This window comes from Musca autumnalis, unplaced genomic scaffold (assembly GCF_047663935.1).
Source record: "Musca autumnalis isolate F117 unplaced genomic scaffold, ASM4766393v1 scaffold_2, whole genome shotgun sequence".
Classification (NCBI taxonomy): domain Eukaryota; kingdom Metazoa; phylum Arthropoda; class Insecta; order Diptera; family Muscidae; genus Musca; species Musca autumnalis.
In genome coordinates, this window is record NW_027411755.1 from 6,896,137 (window position 1) to 6,918,143 (window position 22,007).

General features: G+C 37.5%; 1 protein-coding gene across 7 annotated transcripts; it reads right to left on the reverse strand.

Moving 5' to 3' along the window:
- Positions 1-14,907: 14,907 nt before the first annotated feature.
- Pka-C1 (Protein kinase, cAMP-dependent, catalytic subunit 1) lies at positions 14,908-19,553 on the reverse strand. 7 transcript variants are annotated; one of them, XM_073966778.1, is made up of 2 exons: positions 19,181-19,553; positions 14,908-17,480 (listed from the first exon to the last, which is right to left on the reverse strand). In XM_073966778.1, the coding sequence occupies exon 2, from the start codon at positions 16,722-16,724 to the stop codon at positions 15,663-15,665; it is 1,062 nt and encodes a 353-aa protein (XP_073822879.1). In that variant the 5' UTR covers positions 16,725-17,480; positions 19,181-19,553; the 3' UTR covers positions 14,908-15,662. The 7 variants fall into 7 exon arrangements, with proteins under 7 accessions (XP_073822879.1, XP_073822880.1, XP_073822881.1 ...); XM_073966779.1 differs by having other exon boundaries at positions 19,402-19,471; XM_073966780.1 differs by having other exon boundaries at positions 18,907-19,430.
- Between the last annotated feature and the right edge of the window lie 2,454 nt (positions 19,554-22,007).

The following is a 22,007-nucleotide window of genomic DNA, read 5'->3' on the forward strand; positions in this document are numbered from 1 at the left end:
CAAAAAAATTCTCGAGACACAACATATATTTCAGTTTCTCCGATCATATTCGTCAGATAAGTATGTAAGCACGACAAAAAAAAATCTAATTGACCTCCACTTTTAAATTTTGAACATTCACAGAAAACCATTTGATAAAAAAATTCAAAGATTCAATCAAAAATTTATCGATTTTCCGGCGATAACAAAATTCGATAAAATTATTTGATCACAAAGTTCACACATTGACAAAAATATTTATCAAAATATTCCACATTGTGCTTGAAAAAAAAATATTTTGTTGATGAAAACAGTTGTATAAAAAACCCGATAAATATTTCAGTCAATATGTGAAATATTTTATCACTTGTATTTTTACTTTGTGATCAAATAATTATTATTATATGTGGTAAAGTCGACCTGAGACATAAGCGTTGGAAGGGAAAAATTTACGACATTTTGAAATCGGTGCACAGTGGTTCAGGAATCGATTTTCCTGGTCAAAACCCCAATTTTTGTCGTCACCGATTGTAAATTTCTACGAGGGCGGTTCGGAAACTACTTAGCCTATCAATGAAAGAGAATAGTTAGTTTTTCAAAAATATTTTTATTTTTCAATATAATCTCCTGAAACTTCAATACACTTAGTCCAACGCTTTTCTAGCAATTCTATCCCTTGATTAAAATAGTTTTCCTCAAGGTCTTCAAAATAGTGGTTTACAACTGTAATTGCATCTTCATTTGAGGTAAAACGTGACGTAGGGGATGGAAGATACCAAGGAACGGTCCTGACCGGTTTTAACATGTAAAAGCCCAGGACTTATCTTGGTCCCTTTTTCATCTCAAGTGGACACTGACCTCCCCGTGGTGTCACCTGGGGAACTGCATTTAACACCCGTTAAAGGTAGTGAGCTAACATGTGCCGCGCGTTCACCCATAAGAACGTTAAAAACTTGGGTTTGGGCGTCGGGTTAGTAACCCTCCCCTAGAAAAAACAGCCTACTATGAAAAAACGAAAGAAAAGAAAAACAAACCCCTCTATAGTTGGCGAACCCCGCAAACGTTTTAAGGGCCATGATCTGCGAATCTGCATCTGGAATGTTCGCACTCTTTATAGAGAAGGTGCAGTCTTCGCATTGGCAGACGTACTTGAAAAGTACAAGGCCGATATTACTGCCATACAGGAAATACGATGGATTGGGAAAGGCGTCACAACAACACCTAAAGGTGACGCACTGTATTATGGCTGCTATGACGTAAAGCATGAGTTTGGTTGCGGATTCGTAGTTAGTCGGAGGCTAAACATCTGGTATCAAGCTTCACCCCAGTGAATGAAAGACTTGCTGCAATTCGAATAAAACCTAAATTCTGCAGCATCAGCTTTATTTGCTCTCATGCTCCCACTGAAGAAAAGGACGAACAGACCAAAGAGATATTTTAAGAGTGCTTAGAAGAAACATATGACCGTTGCCCTGCCCATGACATTAAAATCATTCTAGGCGATTTTAATGCCTGGAAATTGGAAAGGAGAATAACTTTCGCCCAACAGTCGGGAAATCAGTCTCCACAGTGAAACATCTGACAATGGTATGAGGCTGATAGACTTTGCAGCTGCAAAAAACATGGTAGTTAGCAGTACCAGATTTAATCATCTTGATATTCATAAGGGCACCTGGCTGTCTCCAGATCAGAAAACAAGAAATCAAATTGATCATGTTGTGATACATGGAAGACATTCATCGAGCGTGTTGGATGTACGATCGTTCCGAGGCGCAAACATTGATTCGGACAACTGCCTTGTTGCAGCAAAGGTACGTACCCGTCTAAACGTTGCAAATAAAGCACGAACAGACACAACGCGGAAGTTGGACATCGGTAGGCTGCAAACACAACAGATAGCCACAGCATATTCCACTCAACTAGCCCAATTGCTTAACGCGAGCACTACTTGTCCCGATAACATAACAACACAATGGCAAAATATTGCCCACTCCATGCAAAAAGCCGCAAAATCCATACTTGGATTCCAGAGACCTCCACAAAGGAATTCATGGTATGACCAGGAGTGTCGTGCTGCTACCGAAGAGAAAAATGCGGCATATAGAGCTACTTTACAATCAGTACCAACGCGTAGCGCACGAGAGAGATATCGGGAGAAAAGGATAGAGGGGAAACGTCTTTTCCGCAAGAAAAAGAGAGAAATGGAAAAGCGGGAGTGTGAAAAAATCGAGATGTACAGGAACCACAATGAAGTCCGAAATTTCTACCAAAGAGTCAAGCATCAAACTGATGGCACATCCTCCTGTAGAGACCAGCAAGGTAATTTGGTAACTGATACAGATAGTGTACTCAGGATATGGAAAGAACATTTTTCAAATCTGTTGGTATCCAATAGCAGCGAAGACGACGAAGATACCACAGTCCCAATCCCTGAAGATGGTATTGAATGTATACCGCCCAGCCAAGATGAGGTAAAGACAGCAATAAATCGGCTGAAGAATAATAAGGCAGCAGGAGCCGATGGCTTACCAGCCGAACTGTTTTAAACCGGAGGCGAAGCGCTGATAAGGTGTATGCATCAGCTAGTTAACACCATCTGGCAGGAAGAACGAGTACCCGACGATTGAAACCTGAGTATCCTGTGCCCCGTCCACAAGAAGGGAGATAAGACTGTATGCTCTAACTATAGGGGCATAAGTCTACTCCCTATTGCCTACAAGATCGTGTGAGGGATATTGTGCGAACGCCCAAAGCCTATGTTCAACGAGATAATTGGACCATACCAATGCGGCTTTAGGCCTGGCAAATCTACCATTGACCAGATATTTACCCGTCGGCAAATCCTGGAGAACACCCAAAAGATGCAGATCGACACCTACCACCTTTTTGTCGATTATAAAGCAGCCTTCGACAGCCCGCTGAGTTCAAAGGTATTCCAAGCCATGTCTGAATTTTGTATCCCCGCAAAGCTCATCCGGCTTTGTAAAATGACTTTAACTGACACGAGGTCCTCAGGTAAAATAGGAAAGAACCTCTCCAAAGAGTTAAGTACCAAAAGAGGTTTCAGACAAGGAGACAGCCTTTTGTGTGATCTCTTCAACATCCTGCTGGAAAAGGTTATACGAGAGGCAAACGTCAAAAGAAGTGGCACAAACTACACCAATAGTCACATGTTACTTGCTTATGCTGATGATATAGACATCATGGGCCGATCAGTAAAAGAAGTAACTGATATCTTTATGAAGGTCGAAGGAGAATCTGATAAAGTGGGTCTGGCGGTAAACGGTGAGAGGACCAAGTTGATGGTGTCGACGCGCAATGCGTCCATTGAGCTCGGACCGACTGTGGAAGTTGGTTCCTATAATATTGAGGTAGTAAAAGACTTCGTCTACCTCGGCGTTTCCGTAAACACAACAAACGACATCAGTTGTGAAATAAAAAGAAGAATTGTAATGGCCAACAGATGCTACTTTGGTTTAAGTAAGCAGTTTAAAAACAAAGCCACATCTCGTCAAACAAAAATAACGCTCTACAAAACACTGATACTACCCGTGCTGATGTATGGCTCCGAAGCCTGGGTATTTGCAGAAGCAGACATGGTAGTGCTTGGTGTGTTTGAGAGAAAAATCCTTCGAAAGATCTACGCAGATCGACGTCGCATGAACCACGAGCTGTATCTGCTATACAACGACATCAATATTGTAAAACGTATCGAGATGCAGTGATTGCGTTGGCTAGGCCATATCATAAAAATGAGCGATCATGAACCCGCTAAAAAGGCGTATTAAATACGGACCGCTTGGCGGTGCACGCAGAATTGGCAGGCCAAGGAATAGATGGCGCAAACAAGTGGATGATGAGATGAAAAGGCGCGGTATTCCAGAGTGCGAAGCAATAAAAAAATAAACCTACCGGAATAAGCTACCAACGAGGACAACTTTGACTAAACTCTTAGTACCACTTACAAATTTCATAAATATTCACAAAAAAAGTCATGTCGATAAGATATTTACATATATTTGGTCCTTCGAGTTGTATTCGATTATGCTTATTAAAGAACATTGGGTCCTTGGACAATTGACTGACATTCTTATATTTCAGGGGGCTTTATATTTGTTACTTCGACCTGAATTCGTACATGGAACTCCAATTAAAGCGGAACCACTGAGCTAAACTAAATTTGGGTTGTCCCTAGATTCAGCTAAAGGCTATTCACATTTTTCAACATATTCAGACATTGCAGGTGTGACTCAAGGGAATTAATGCTTACAAAATATTTTTTTTTTTTGGAACCTAATGTTAAAATAAATGCATAAATTAGCAAAATATATATCAGTATCATTTTATTTAACGAGAAAATAATTCATCCAAACTGTCCATATTGAGAAAATTGTTTTCATTTAGAGTTCATTACATTATTTTCCATTAGAGAGAAAGAGAGTGAATCATATCCTCCTGTACACAAATAATATATACAATAAATATACAAATAATTGCTTAAAAATTGAATGAATTGCATTAACAAAATACTTGTTTCAACGCTGTAAAAAAGTTCGAAAACAAATTAAATAAGATCAAAGTAAAAAAACTGTACTTGTTTATATCTCCAATTAAATGCAATTTGCGAAGCGAGTTAATGTTCGTACATGATGTCAAATTTAAATTAATGACTGAAAATATTCCACTTACTAAAAACAATGATACATTTTAATACGTAAATTACAAAATCTGGGAAGTACCAATTGGAAAAATAGAGTTCAAATCGAAATTTGAATACATACGAAAACACAATTTTCTTCTACAACTTTTTTAAACTCAACCTTGACTTTGTTGAAGGTAATGCGAGCCCTGTAGATAATCAAACAAAGAGTCAAATTGTAATTTGTAAGGAAACCCTGACAATTGAACGAATAAACGAACAAAACCCAAAAGACCTTAACCACCTTAAATGACGATTGATAAAAATAGTTTTATAAACACGCCCAAATTACGTTTGTTGTTTGCATGCAGACCCCTTCTTTTTTCGTTATTATGATATAACCGGCTTTTATAGAAAATTAATTAAATGATTGACTCGACGACACCTGTAAGCTTTAAAGAGCTTTAATTCAATTTGACCTAGCAAATTCATAAGTGTGTATTACAACTTGCATTTCTTCTTTGTCACAAGTTTCTCAATACAACATTATAGCTTACTTAAGCGTTTTCTTTTTTTTCTTACTGACTGACACTTTTGCCACCACTTGTAATACCCTAATAATGAATGGAGGACCATTCAGTATTGACATTTACTTGAAGAAACATGAAAAGGGTCTGTCGCCGTAACACATTTAGCTGTTTATTTTTGTTGTTCCTAAATTAATCCCCGCAAAATGTTGCATCATATCTATTTGCTGTCATTGACATTTTGTTGCAAAGAAAATCTAAAAATGTTGGTTTTGGATAATGAAACATTTGTAGTTGTATCATCGCAATGAAAAAAATTACATGCATGTTCTGTAAAATATATTTTACGTAAATGAGCGATATGGTCCTTCGATCTCAACAACAACAAAGTCGCGCAAAGTAGAAGCATTGATTTTAATATTTGTCTCTTCGAACCTAATTCGAATATAGAACATTTAACATGTGTAAAACGATCTGTGATTGTTTGAGACATTTGGTCCTTCGATTAGCCTAATGAGTGATTTCAACACAAAAAGTTATCCACATACGATATTTTTGGTCCTTCGAGTAGCATTATTATATGAGATTACGGGGTTATTGAGCACCAAAAAAGCACTTTTTCATGAGTTTTTTACAAGAAATGTACAAAACATTTTTTGTTTTGATCTGAAACATGTTTTGTTTTTGTTTCTTGTTGTAAAAAAATTGCCGTCTACGAAACGCCGTTTTTACTAAAGCAGTTTGCGGTGGCCACTGTAGCTCAAAGACGAATAAACCGATCAGCATATGTGGGTCATTAAGAATCTAATAATGATGTGATTATGCGAAACGGAAAAAAAATTAAAGTGTTTTCCGCAAGAAAAGGAGATAAATGGAAAAGCAGGAGCGTGAAAAAATCGAAATATACAGGAGCCAGAATGAAGTCCGTAATTTCTACCAAACATCAAAATGATGGCTTTGGTACATACATATCCTCCTGTAGAGACCAGCAAGGTAATCTGGTAACAGGTACAGATAGCGTGCTCAGGATATGGAAGGAACATTTTTCCACTCTGCTGGTATCCAATAGTAGCGAAGACGATGATACCACAGATCCAATCCCAGAAGATGGTATAGAATGTATACCACCCGGCCAAGATGAGGTAAAAACAGCAATCAACCGGCTGAAGAATAATATGGCTTACCAGCCGAGCTGTTTAAAACCGGAGGCGACGCGCTGATAAGGTGTATGCATCAGCTAGTTAGCACCATCTGGCAGGAAGAACACGTACTTGACGATTGGAACCTGAGCATCCTGTGTCCCGTCCACAAGAAAGGAGATAAGACCGTATGCTCCAACTATAGGGACATAAGTCTTCTCCCTGTTGCCTATAAGATAGTGCCAGAGATATTATGCGAACGACTAAAGCCAATGGTCAACGAAATAATTGGACCATACCAATGTGACTTTAGACCTGGCAAGTCCACCATTGACCAGATATTTACCCTGCGGAAAATCCTTGAGAAGACCCAAGAGATGCAGATCGACACATATCACTTTTGTCGATTATAGAGCAGCTTTCGACAGTCCCCTCCGATCAAAGGTATTCCATGCAATGTCTGAATTTGGTATCCCCGCAAAGCTCATCCGGCTTTGTAAGATGACTTTAACTGACACTAGGTCATCAGTTAAAATTGGAAAGAACCTCTCCGAACAGTTTAGTACCAAAAGAGGTTTCAGACAGGGAGGCAGCCTTTCGTGTGACCTATTCAACATTTTGCTGGAAAAGGTAATACGAGATGCAAATGTCAAAAGAAATGGCACAATTTACACCAATAGTCACATGTTACTTGCTTATGCTGATGACATAGACATCATGGGACGATCAGCAAAGGAAGTAACTGATACCTTTAGGAAGGTCAAAGTAGAATCTGCGAAAGTGGATCTGGCGGTATACGGCCAAAAGACCAAATTGATGGTGTCGACTCGCAAGTCGTCCATAGAGCTCGGACCAACTGTGGAAGTTGGTACCTATAATTTTGAAGGTAGTCAACAGATGCTACTATGGTTTAAGTAAGCAATTTAAAAACAAAGCCACATCTCGTCAAACAAAAATAACGCTCTACAAAACACTGATACTACCCGTGCTGATGTATGGCTCCGAAGCATGGGTACTTGCACAAGCAGATAAGGCAGTGCTGGTGTGTTTGAGAGTAAAATTCTTCGAAAGATCTACGGGCCGATTTGCGTTGACGGTGAATATCGACTTCGTATGAACCACGAGCTATACCAGCTATACAAGGACATGAATATAGTATCGAGATTCATGGCGGTGCACGCAGAATCGGGAGGCCTAAGCTTCGATGGAGCATACCAGTGGATGAAAAATAAAAAGGAGCGGTATTCCAAAAAGCGAAGCGAAAAACAGAGAGAATTGGAGATCTTTTCTTAGTTCGGTCTATGGAACAAATGTTCTGTAATGGGCCAGCTAAGTAAGTAATTCGGATTTTGGGATAATTCTGTTGTTCATACGTGAATTTGAATATATATCTTGCCAAATTTTAAACTATTTTATGCAAAAAAAAAAAAACAAAAATATATATAAAATCAGCCAAAAATATTAAAATTTTTCTATATCAAATTTTGAAAAATATGTCTTCTATGAGAAGATGTAAAAGGGTGCCCCTAAACTATCTTAAAATGAAAGGTGCTTACAACTGGAAAGTTTTTGCGGATTCTGAAAGTGGAGAAAATCAAAAAAAAAAAAACCAAAAAAAAAACGCCGGAGGGATTTCTAAATAAATCGCGGTCAATGGTCACATTTTTATGTTTTTTAGGATTTCAGGATTTTGTTTGGAAACCGCAAGTCCTATTGAAATGGGATTAGAGAAAATGTTGTAGCGGTGAAAATTCTCTACAAGATTGACCTTTATGACTTTCTCCCAGATTTTACCCTTTTGGAATATAGATATAAAATTGGGATAATTAACTGACTGTATCGCCTCCTTATAAAACAGTGTCATGCACCGTGCTCCTTAACTATTTTTAAATGAAAAGTGCTTACACCTGAAACATTTTTGCGGATTCAAAAACTACAATGTTCATAGATTAAAAAAATAAAAAATAAAAAAATATCGGAAAGATTTTTAAAAAGATCCAGGTTTCAGAATTTTGCTTGGAAAACACAAGGCCTATCAAAATGGGATTAGAGAAAATCTTGTAGAGAATTTTCATAGCTACAACATTTTCTCCAATCCAATTGCGATATTTTTAATTTTTCTCTATGAGAGATCAACGTTTTTTTTTTTGTTTGGATCAATAGCCAAATGCCAAAAATAACTATGAAGACTATTCGAATGAGGAGATAAACTTATTGCCTTCTATAAAAAAGAATAAAGACAATGAATAGTCTTCATGTAGTTAAAGTTTTAATAAAAGAAACGAATATTTTCAAAAAGTTTCCCAAAAGCCAAAACGAAACTCCGTAGCACATAGCAAATAACAATACTCCAACAAAAGTATTAAAGAGTTTTTGACACTTTATTAACCACACAACAGCTTATTTCCGGTAAAAAAGCAAAGCCGATAAACAATGATAGGAAATAGAAGTCAAAATAGTAGGTATTGTCTAAAAACTTGATGATAAAACAAGAAAAATCTCAAGTTCGGTGTGAATTTACCCCCCACAAGAGTCCACTAGAAGAGGGAGAAAAATCGCATCTGAATGATAATTAAACTATAATAAAAGTCACAAAGAAAATAACAAATGATACAAAAATTAAGAAAAAAAACAATGTTCGGAAATTTACACTTTATTTTGGAGGGGGTGAACAAATAATAAAAGAGTTTTATTCAAATTCGTACGAGTGTAGATATAATAATGAAATCATTTGTTTAACAACGTAAAAGAAAAAAAGTGTTGAGCTTTTAAAGTTTCTTTTGACCAAATTTTTTGCAGCGTTTGAAAAAAGTAAATAGCCTTGTCACAGTGCCCTCGAATAAACTTAGATGGTAGTGTGGCGTTTGCAAAAACTGTCATCGACGACGACTGTGATGATGATGACGAAGGTGGCGACAACTGGGGGGCCAAAACCGAAAAACGACATCGGCAATATGGCAAAAAAAAAAAACAAAAAAGCAATTTCAGTTGTTAATAACAAATTCTAAACGCGTTTTAAAAACGACCAAATAAAACAAGTGCAAAATGGACTACAATGGCTGGCTGCTGCTTGCTGGCTGGTGTGTGAAGTCCGACCGACCTGCAGGCAGCAACGGCATTTGTTTGTTTTATTTTTTTGTTTTATAAAAAAAAATATTAAAACGTAAAATAAAAACCAGTTGCTCGCTCATCAATGCTAAATAAAAATCAACAAACTGGCTTATGGAGCTAATTAATACGCTTAATAAATTCTAAAAAACAACAACAGCAACAGACGACGTTGTCTCCAAAGAACAGCTTTAGTTCAATATGAACCAGAATTAAGCACAAAAACCACATTTTTAAGTACTTGGCCGCATTAACAGTTGTGTTTTAAGAAAGTTTCCGAAAACCAAACAATAATCAGCATTTATTTTTACACGAAGAGAGACGAAGACGACGACAACAATCACTCACTGACATGCAAACCCGCGTAAAAGCGAAAGTAAGGGGGCAAAAGCAGAATTTAGCGTCGCACTTTTCTGCTTAGCACATTGACCTAATAAAGCTGACATTTTTGTGATAATCGTCGTTATTTGAGAAGTCTTTACAAGTTTGTAAGTTTTTTTCTCCTTTCTTAGAAATATTTACTTTTATTTCATCTCATTGAAAAAATATTTTGAAAAGAAGAAGCAGTTATGAGATAACACAGAGATCTCGCGTTTCGCAGAACTGAAGGTAAACAACGGAGGTAATATAAACAAAATATCGGAAATTTTTATTTCGTGATAACACAGCAAGACAAAAATGTTAGTGGAAATGTACCATAGCTGTTAGAAATTAAGATTGAAAATATTGTAAATATTGGAATTGAACTTTTGGGTTTTGAACCCACGAATTGTGCTTTAATGGCCCAATAAACATTACTAATTAATTATTTGGTCCTTCGAGAATGATAAATATATCTCAACATGTTCTTAAGCCTAAATGTTTGAATTTTTTTAAGGACCGATATAGTCCATTTTCGAACTCGATGTAAGTTTGGAAGAACAATAACGATGTGGAAAGAGGGTCGACAGCTAAATCCAGGACTTCCTTTAAGATCCATTTTGGTTGGTGGTCGTCGGATTTCTACAGTCTTAGGGTAGGTATCTCCGTCATTATCGATAAATAAATAGATAAATATTTTGCTTTTCAAAATAGTCAGGCTTAATCCCATAGTCGTTGGTTTAATATTTCATTAAAACAACTTTAATTTATTAGTGGGAAAAAATTGGCCAAGGGGTAAGGCAGGGAATATAGTTTCAGATCTCGCCTCAGATCTTCATCAGTTCCCTTGTTTCTTCTTTTTCAACAAGAAACTTTTTATAACCAAGTGTCAGTTGCTCGCTCAAATAGATGAGTGTCCAAAGAAACACTCTGAAACACTCGAGAATTTCTGCCCAAACTCGAGAAACTTCACTTGCAAACAAAACCAAATCTTTCCACTGCTATGCGTTCATTGATTCACAACGAAAAACACATAACTAATTTGTTGGTATTGCACAATGAGGGTTAGCATTTTTTTTAAATAAAAACGCCAACCCTAATTGTGAGACCGGGTTTTTATTTGAAAAATAAAAAACGCCAAACCTCCTAATTGTGAGACCGGACACCGTTGAGAAAGTGTTGGTTTATTGCTGTATTAAGCAATACCAACAAATTAGTTATGTGTTTTTCGTTGAGAATCAACGAACGCATAGCAGTGGAAAGATTTGGTTTTGTTTGCAAGTGAAGTTGCTCGAGTTTAGGTTATGCTAAAGAAATTCTCGATCACAGTGTACAACAACAGGAGTTCGGTAGTAATTCGAATCGTCTTAGAGAAAAAGGCCATAAACTGTTGGATATTCTCGCCGTATTGAAAAATATATTCTATTGTTGGACATAAATATGGAATTTAAAAATTGGAGTTGGATCCTCGAAGAGCACTTTAACTACAGTTAAGGAAAAATGTGAGCATTTGAGTTTTTTAGTGCTTTTGGGTCATTATCTCAAGAAATATGGACTGGTCCCCGAAAAAATATACCGTTACAAATGAGGAAGATGAAGACAATCTCCTACTAAACTCTGCCTGAAGTCAAGGACCGATATTGTTCCTATTTAAACCATAGCTAATCCTGCATAAAGCACTTTCGCCGATGACAACAGCTATGATAAGGACAACGATGCACTTGGCACAAGAGCAAAAACAAGTTCGGGCGGGTACGACAAATCAACGCCGACAATGACCGCTGTTTGCCGCGCAAGGAACGAAACTTCACAATATTATCCCATCTCAAACGAACATAGAGGTGCCTTCGTCAGCCGACCTTGTATGTACCAACCTGGTCAGAGAAAATTCAATTCCCTTGAGGGATAAAACATTGAACCACCCTTCCCAGGCAGAACGCTTTTGAGGATGAGGAAATGGACTCTACGTCCCCAAACACTGAAAGTAGTGAGTTGGGCAGTCCAGCATTGCAATAAATTTGTTGGCAGAAACCCAAACGACCTCACCCAAGAGAAAGTCTAGGATGTTAGACTGAAACATCGATTTGTGAGGCATTTTGATAGGGAATATCCTCACTCTGAGAAGCGTTTCTTTTCGATCGAACGGATTCCGACTCCAGGTACAGAAGTGGTTTCAACACAATGACTGCATATGTTATGGCAGCTCCATGAAAAAAATTCAATTTGTTCGAGTGCTCGAGTCATTTGCGGACGCCATTGGTGTCTGTGGCAACGTTGGGGCAGAAACCTACCAAGGTGCCTCCCGTTTCGAAGTCGGAAGAATCACGCGCAAACGAACCAGCCACACAAGGCTTTATCCAGTGCGACTGCTTCATCTATGACTGTCTCTAAAGCATTAGAGGTAAAGAAGAGCACGAGACGTTCAGTAGGTCCGGGCTTGCAGAGGACTGATTGAAACAAAACACTGCAAGGTCGGTATTATTTAACAGGCTTAGCCCTTCTGGAAATTCGGACTTGGAAAGAGTAGAGGGGATGTTGCTGAAGTGACCGACAGGCCATCAACCTTAAGGCAGGCTAGTGGAAACTTGAAGATCGATTCGCAGCAGACATTCGTGAAGGGGATAAGATCATCGGAGGATCCACAGCCAGATGTCAAGAGAAAGGTAGGACGTCAATTTTGCAAACACTCGGCTTCATATGTAAAGATGGCCTCTTACCAAACCTGGGATAGAATGTAAAGGTAACCACTGGCAAAAAGCTGCCCCAACCGACGACTATAATGATGACGATGACGAAGATGGCAACAACTGGGGGCCAAAACCGAATTACTTTTTCTGCTATTTTTAATATAATTACAATTAATTTATGTTGTGTTTTAACAATGTTGAGAGCATTTGTGAGTCTCGAATTTTTTTTTAGAATGCAGAGGAAAGTCCCTTATTTACGATTAAAAATAGTCAAGCTGCCCCCATCTGCCACCCGATAAGTTATTCCTCTTACACCACGCCCGTAAAATCGTCACAATTCCGAAAATCGGGAGGTACGTTTATATGGGAGCTATACCTAACCTTGGACCTATACTGAACATTTTTGGCAAGGAGGTATTTTGTTCACTCAGAACTCAAAATGCAAAATTACAGTCAAATCGGTTGGAAAATGTGGGTAAAATCGTCAAAATTTCGAAAATCGGGAGTTGCGTTTATATGGTGGCTATACCTAAACGTAGACCGATATTAACCATTTTTTGCATGGAGGTATTTGGTCCACTCAGAACTCAAAATGCCAAATTACAGCCAAATCAGTTGGAAAATTTCGCTACATTTGTCAAAATACTGAAAATCTGAGGGTACATTTATATGGCGGCTATACCTAAACGTGGACCTATATTGAATATTTTTTGCAAGGAGATAGTTTATTCACTCAGAACTCAAAATGCAAAATAACATCCAAATCGGTCGGTTAATTTGGCCAAAATCGTCAAAATACCACAAATCGGGCGGTACCTTTCTATGGGAGCTATACCCAAATATGGACCTACATCCACTAAAAATGTTTTTCTATCTATTTGGTATGCTATAAATCTACGTTTAAAATTTGGAGGCGGTATCTCGATTATAACTATTTTTGGCACTCTTTTCCATACAAGTGGGACCACTGTGCACATAGTGTTTTCTGTACTGATTCCAACAATATATTATTTTGTTCTGGGAAATGTATACTTCCTAAGATATCGGCCTTGAAAGTTCCATAAATACCCATAATTACCTTCAAAGTTAGAAGTGTTTTTTAAAAGGCTGCCGTTGGCCTATGGACAGGTACAGATCTCGGGTAAATTTTTGTTTTCTAAATAGACAGTCTTCGGCCGGGAATTTAAGATTTACTCCTATGGACATGTGCAAATCTCGGGTGCGGGAATTGTATTTTTTTTTCTAAGTGGCCGCCATTTTAATACGTTATCCTGACCTATGGACAGGTGCATATCTCGGATACGGGAACAAAATATCTTTTAAATTTTTCACTATGTAGCCGCCCATTAAACAAGTGAATTTTCGGAACTTCAGATAGTCATATCTCGGGAAGTACACATTCCTCAGAAGAAAATAATACATCGTTGGAAACTCTATCATTGGGAGTTATAGTGCGCACCATTTTAGAACTTTTGTGAGGGAGGTAATCGAGGGAGTGGGCCGATTTGGCCCAACTTGGTGTAAGTTTGGACAAAATATTACGAAGTGACATATTTGGGACAAATCGTTTTCGTTCATACCAGCACGTCAGATCGTATCAAAGTGTATATAACATCATTAGCCTAAAGGCTGAGGGGCTGAGTCGTTTTCAGAATACCTATCTTCCCGAGTGATCAATACTAGTGAAGAAAATGTTGCTTTTGATGTGTGAGAAGATGCCAGAGGGCCGAACCGGCCAAGCCGATTTATTGCGTTTTGCCTCTTTATAATCTTCTAGACAATTGATGTAAGTTTCCATTTACGCATGAATGCCTTTAAAAACCCATGCATTGAAATCTCCAATCCTTACAATGACTTGTGGTTGTTCTAAGATGTGTAATAAAGCAAAACTTAGGATAGATAGCCAACTTAAAACAAAACAATGTTTAACAATAGACAGTAAAAGCACCAACACATAAAAAAATAAATTAATAACAGGCAAATGTACAACAAAAAACATAATAAAACAAATACAAAAAAATGCAAGTTATTGGAGATGCATATTTACATAGATGAGAGGTGAAGGTGAAGGTTTTGAAAAATGCACAATAATCCATGACCAAGAGGGGAAAAAGAAATGAAAATTAAAAACAAGATCAAAAACACTCACCATATATGTATATAGTTAAGTTGTTCGTATTAACAATTGATGGCTGGTGTTGTTGTCTTTAATGCAGTAACAGATGTGATTGTGATTGGTTTGTTTATCCAACGTTGAAGGTTTCGGTGTTTTGTTTGTTGTTCACTTTTTGCGGGTATATTAGTAGATTAGATGATGTCCCGGAATATGTTGGTGTTATTGCAATGATAAGTTTTATTCTTACTAGGGGGGGTGGGTGGCAAGGGATAGTTTAATTTGGGAGACTCAGTTTTAGGGATCGCCTTTTCCACTTTCCATGATGACATTTAAACACCAATTTTATTGTTAATTTTATTCTTGTCAAATTCATTCACGTTCTTTATTTTTGACATTCATGTATTTATACTTTCACATATCACACATTTCTTCTTCATTTTATTTCTCTCATTACTCATATTGGTTTTCTCTCGATCCCATCATCAAAAAGAAAGAAGTTTATTTCGTTTTGTATTTTTTTTGAAAAGAAAAGAACGCAACGTTTTTTTTTTGTTTTTCTGTTGTTGTTGTTGTTGTTGTTGTTGTTGTTGTTGTTGTTGACTACGTAACGTAAACGTAGCTGCATATCTTATGATTGATTTACGAAGACCACGGTTAAATTATGGTGACAACGAATGTGTGATTGAATTTATGTTTTATTTTTCTTTTTTTTTTGTCTAAATATTAACGTCTTTAATTAGTTTATGATTGTTGTTGTTTTATTTTATGTTTTTTTTTACTTTATAACTTTGTTGTTTGGTATTTTTTGTTGTAGTAGTTTTTTTTTTTGTTGTTTTGTTTCTTCTATATAATTTACAAAAGTACGACGAACCATTTGTAGTACCGCCAGATTATAGTACCCACCACTAACCCACACAACAACCAGTGATGAGTTGAATTTCAGATGAACAGCAGCGACGGCAACTGCGGCGGCGTCTGGGAGGGGGAGCTGGAGCATTTGCTGCGGCGACAATGTGGACGCATACGCATATTACAAAAACAGAAAATATATATGGATTTGTTTGTTTGTGTGTGTGTAATAGGGTAAATATCTTTGTTTGAATACAATTAAAATTCAGCAAACTCTTTGGCGCACTTTTCGGTGCTTGAGATCCGCAGCGCCTCTTCCTCATAGTCGTCAAAGTTACTGGTGTCACCGGGTCCCTTACACCGTGGCACAAATGGAGCCTCAATTTTCTTCTGGAAGATCGCAATCCAATCTGTCGAAGCAAACCATTTCTGATTTTTAATGTCATTTACACCCGCCTTAAGATTGCCATAGCGTTTGGTTAGATCGACCTGCAACAGATTGCGCAGCAGATCTTTAAGGTCAGAACCAAAGTGTGAGGGGAAACGCACTTTACCCGATACAATTTTCTCATAGATCTGTATGGGCTGGTCGGCAAAGAAGGGTGGATAACCTGCAGCCATTTCATAGACAAGGACACCGAGAGCCCACCAATCGACTGCCTTGTTATAGCCCTTGGAGAGAATAATCTCCGGAGCGAGGTATTCTGGAGTTCCGCACAATGTCCAGGTGCGGCCTTTGACACGTTTGGCAAAACCGAAATCAGTTACCTTGAGGTAGCCCTGTGAATCGATCAGCAGGTTTTCTGGCTTCAAATCACGATAGATTAAATCAAGATAATGCAAATACTCAAAAGCGAGTACAATTTGCGCAGCATAGAAGCGCGAATGAGGCTCCGAGAAACGGCCCACTTTACGTAGATGCGAAAACATTTCACCGCCGGGAACATATTCCAGCACCATGTACAAATTGGAGTTATCCTTGAAGTGATAGCGCAGCGAAACCAAAAATGGAAATGAGATGGCTTGTAAGATGCGCTTCTCGTTAAGCGTATGCTCCACCTGTTTTAGCTTGACAACCTTTTGCTTGTCCAGAATCTTCATGGCATAATAGTCTTTTGTCGGCTTATGTTGTACTATCATCACCCGGCCAAAGGAGCCCGTGCCCAGAGTTTTGATGCGTTCAAAGTCTTCGAGAGAGGCGGTGTTGGTTGGATTGCGGCGCCATTTGTCCTCGAACTCTTCTTTGGCTTGTTCGAGAAACTCTTTGACGGTTTCGGCAGCATCCACTTTCTTGTTGGAAGTGGTGGCGTTATTTCCCATTTTCGAGATGGTACCTGTTAACGAAGAGAGACGGAAGGTCGCTGTGGTTGATGCCGATGAGCCGGCAGCGTCTGTTGTATCGCCCGAGGCGGTGGTTGTTGCCTGCGTGGTAGGCGGCGACGATATGGTAGACTGGGGACCTGTGGGTGGTGTTATTTTGGAGGCTTTTTGCGCCGCCGATGGGTCTGCCGATGATGATGCTGTAGATGTGTGGGTGGTGGTTGCCTGGGGCCGTGCAGCAGCTGTGTCCAATTTAGTCGCGGTCGTCAACGGTGACGGCGACGACTTGCTAGACGACGCGCCGGGACTGCTTGGCTCAAGCTGTTTGCTCAACTGTGTGGACTCCTGCTGCTGTAGGGATTTGTTGTCCTCACTGCCGCTGCCAGAAGACTGAGGAGTCTTTTTCTTTTTTAAAAAGCTTAAAATATGTTTCGCAATTTTGAAAAATTTTCAACAAACTGGGTGTCGATAAAAATACAGACTGGCTGTCGTCACTGGCGCACACTTTATGGATAAAGGAAGATAATCACACTCTTTTTACTTTTTCAATTTGCTTGATTGATTGTTGATTGATTGTTGTACAGTGGGTGGAAACAAAATAAAAATTGTTCTTTTTCTCTTTTTAGACAAATAATGATCACTGTTTTTTTAAACTCGTTTCAAATCTGTTTTTATGATTGTTGTGTTGTTAATTAATTAATTGTTGTTACACTTCTTTATTAATTATTGTGTTGTGGGCTTGATTGCTCGTTTCATCTGGAAAAAAGTAGCGGGAAAAACACCAATAAAAAGTGATTATTATTATGAGTATCAATCAGGGATGACACAACGACGACGACGACGGCGAGTGAACACTTGTCAGAGCTACACATTCATTCCCATTTGCTTTTCTAATTTGACGTTTTAATTTAGAAGTGTCAAGTGTTTGATTTCAATTAGAAATGTTTCTCTCATTCGTTCTCTTTAGCAAACACTCAATATCTCTCAGAGCACACACATACTCTCACATAGAACTGATTCGCTTTTATCAAATCAAAAACAAACACCGTAGATAAAAACAATGTTCGCAGATGCAGATTTACACTTTTCTATAATACGAGGAGATTGGACTCGGGAATATTTGTATATAGAAAACGTCATGGCAGTGTTGCCATTACTATTTTAGAATGGAAAACTAATTAGACGGCTAAATCACTGATCTACGAAGCTGAGCTATGAACTACATTTCATAAGATAAAAATAGTCGAGGTGCCTGCAATTTTTACAGAATGTTCGGGTTTTAAAAGCGAAAATGAGTTTTTATAGACTAACATTTTATAATGAAGTGTCAATCTTATTTTTCCTCCAAAAGGAAGTCAATGAATTTTACAACTCCATAAATTAAACCACATTCTTTTTTATTTTTACTAGAATCAAAGGAAATGGAATTTACAGGTGATTTATATAGAAGTGTGGCAACACACACAGTTTCATGTTGTATATTCTCTGCACCTCTATTATACCCTATCTTCTCTTATAAAACTTTTATTTAACAAGTGATCTATGTACAATGGAAAAGACGACAACAGCTGATCTCAGGTACGAGATGAAATTTTGCTTTTGAAAATTATGACATTGAGTTTCCATTTAATTTCAGAGGTATTTCATTGAAATTTAATTTAAAACTTTGATGCAAATTCAGCTATTCTTGTCGGGTTTCGTAATACGCGACGACCACACACAGACGAGACATTGCCCCAACAAACACTTGTTTGTCCAATTTTTTCTTTCATTTTCCTCAGGGAACTTTTTTGTTCTTTCATTTTACTCTTTTGTATTGGCATGTTGTTTTCACAATATGTCTCTTATTTGGAATTAGCATCAATTAGTTTAATTCATTTGGGTTTTTGTTACACTTATTTTACAAAATAACTTTTTTGTCTGTTGCTTCTTCTTTATTCCTTTTCTGGTTCCTGCTTTGCTGGTTCTTCACATAAGACTGCGTAAAGGAAATCAGCTATATGTATGTGGTCGATGGGGGAGGGGGGCTAACACGAATTCACATATATTTCAATTGGTTTGCTATATACAAGTGAGATACAGTGAGTGTATGCGTGTGTACGTGAGAGCGAGCGAACAAGAGTTTTGTGTGTGTGTATGTTTGATTATCATCTTTTCCATTATATTTTCGCTATGTACACACATTTTTCACAAATTTAGCCTCGATTTTTTCACATCTAAATTTACAAATTATTGTTTTGTATTTTATATTTGCAATAAAAATATTCTCTCAATATTTTACTACGCGAATTGTGGCTTTTGAACGAATTTGGCATTATTTTTTTCACACACTGCGCTATTAAATAATCGATTTTCCGTTCCGTCTTCTTGCCATACACTATCATCCACTTAAATCCAATTAGAGCAGCAAAGAAAATGGATATTTGATATTTTCAATTCCAACAAACTTGGCTTACTTGTTACTTTTTTCTTTGCTCGCCTGCTGTTGCAAACCATATGCATGTAAAAATTTCTAATAAGAATTGTGTGCAACTTAAAATTAGAGAAATATTATTTTCTAATTAAACGATTATGGGGATTTTTTGTTAAATTTATTTTGAATTTGCTTTTCTATTTTTTGTTTTTCTTATTTTTTGTGTTTAAACGATAACACGACGACGGACGCGACCGTTCTTACTTCTTTGAAATTTTCTAAAATAATGGATTGAATTTTTACTTTAACAGAATGAGAGGCCAAAAGAAAAACGAAAATAGAATGCTTCTTCTTGTAATATATTGTCCGTGAATTGATAACAACCATGATACAATTACTTAGTCCCGGTCCACACTAGAGTAGGGATACGTAAAATCGATTTCGGTTAATCGATTAATCGGTTATTAGCCGTAAAATTTATAAAAGTCGTAGTCGACTATTGAATGTGCGAAAACCGGATAATCGATTATTTTAAGTCGACTTTCGGAAGACGGAGTCAACTATTATTCGTAGTCAACCATCAACCATATTCCGTTATTATTCGTAGTCTGCTATTAAACGAAGTCTACTATTAGTCGTAGTTGACTATTGGGTGTGCTAAAACCGCGTAATCAACGGAACTTTTTTTTTTATACATATAACCACCACGGATCGCATCAACGAAAATGGTCGATTATAATCGGTTTTCGGCGGTTAACGATTAATCGAAAGTCGACTTTTTCAACACTCTCGCATAATCGACTAACCGAAAATCGAGTTTTTGTTTTTTCACAAAAACCGAATGATCGAAAACCCGATTATAGCATTTCACTGTGTATCCCTACACTAGAGTGAATTTCATTAAAATACTTCTTGAAATTAGGCGTTCTTAGGTCGAGTTCCTCGAATTCCCCATAACAGCAATGTCATGCTTTTACTCTACTATGTCCCGGGTAATTTCACTGATATTTTGACATTAAAGTAAAAGAAAATGTAAAATAGAACGGTCTGTTTGTTTCATACGAATATTGCAACAAAGCAAAATTGTAGAACACATAAAACCGTGTACACTAGTGCAGGGTCAGGCACCATACTTTTCTATTGCATACTTTACGGGGTGTCATTGTGTGAGTGCATGCTTTTTCAATGGGTTGAATTGTGTGTGTGGAGAGAGCAACGGTAAATGAGCGCACACGGTCGCCTAATCGCGTGACGCTGCACTAGTGTCTTGAAATTATGCATTTTTCCCAAAAAATGCAAAGTTTCATGTCAAAATTTCATTTAAATTACTCTAGTGTGGCCCGGGACTATGGAACTCGATCTAGAGACGCATAATTTCATGCCAAAATTTCAGTGAAATTACTCTAGTGTGGCCCGGGACTTAGGTTCTCGAGGTTCACACATACGCAACAGTTGCTGCAATTTGTCAATTCCGTTTTGACCGTTTTTCCTATGTTTAACGGAAGGGTTGCATTTTTTTAGCAAATTTTTAACAAACGTACTTTGTGAACGAAAATGTACTATTCATGTACCAAAACAACTTGAATTGCCTGTAATAAAAAATAAATTTGTATGTTTTTATCATGGTACAATTACAAAGGTAGATGCATCGGCGAATTGCTACAACACAGCAACTTTTTTTGTAATGTAAACTTCAAAATTTTCGCCAAATTGTCTCTTGTTGTCTCTTTTTATCGCTTGTGTTTGTCTATAAAGTGTAGATATGCTATCTCCTACTTACCGAATCATATGGTTTTTTGTTTTGATTTTCATGGCGAATTCCTAGTTTTTTGACGTTTTAGATTCGATCAGCTGGCTGAGGCATCTACCTTTGTAATTGTACCATGGTTTATATGAAATAAGTCCCAAGTTACATTCGGCAAGTTTACTTGCGGCAAGTCTCAGTTTGTAGGAGAGACACGTAAGGGGAATGGAAATGAAAAAAAAAAATTGCTTGTACCGGCAATTTTCAGGCAATTCCTTTTCGTATTTGACATTGTTTTCATTGTTTTGAAAACAAAACTTGTCGGAACAGAATTGCCTTTTATAAATGCAAGGGACGAGTTTAAAAAGGAACTAGAAAAATTGCCGTAAGTAAACTCTCCTAGTGTAAATCGGGACTAAAGAGGATCGAAACTATTGGCCTGTTCCCGTACTTTATAAAGTGGTAAAAGTCGTAAACGATTCTCATATAAATTTTGTGTACGGGAACGCAAAATGTGTAAAAGTGATAAAAGTGGTAAAAACTTTTTTGTTCTGGAACAGAGCTTATGTGTGTGGGATTTTAAAAATAGATGAATTCGGATGAAAATCAACCATATACTATGTTTACATTTACGAAATTCACTCGATTTCAGCTGTCAATTCCTTTGCGTATACGTCAAATGAAAACTTCTGAAATCGATTGGATTTCATTGGACCTTTGACCAATGGAATTGACAGTTGAAATCGAGTGGATTTCTTAAATGTAAACATAGTAATACAGGTAAAAATACCTTTAAATATGCGTGATGCAGAATTACCATAATTTCATAGTACGTTTTCTTCCCATGTTTGCTTTTTTTTTCTAACACTGCAGAATGTGAAAATGGAGGTCAAAACGGAATTGTAAAATTGCAGTAACTGTTGCGTATGTGTGAACCATGTGGTAGATGCATGGTAATTGGTACCATGATAACAACCAAATGTTGTGCTAAGTTTACATTTACGAAATCCACTCGATTTCAATTCCATAGCTCAAACGTCAAATGAAATCTCATCTGGATTTCATTTGACGTTTAACCTATGGATTTGACAGTTGAAATCGAGTGGATTTCGTAAATGTAAACCAA

Coding starts and splice junctions, on each gene's coding strand:
- Pka-C1 (XM_073966778.1), bottom strand. CDS start 16,724: ATGGGAAATAACGCCACCACTTCCAACAAGAAAGTGGATGCTGCCGAA.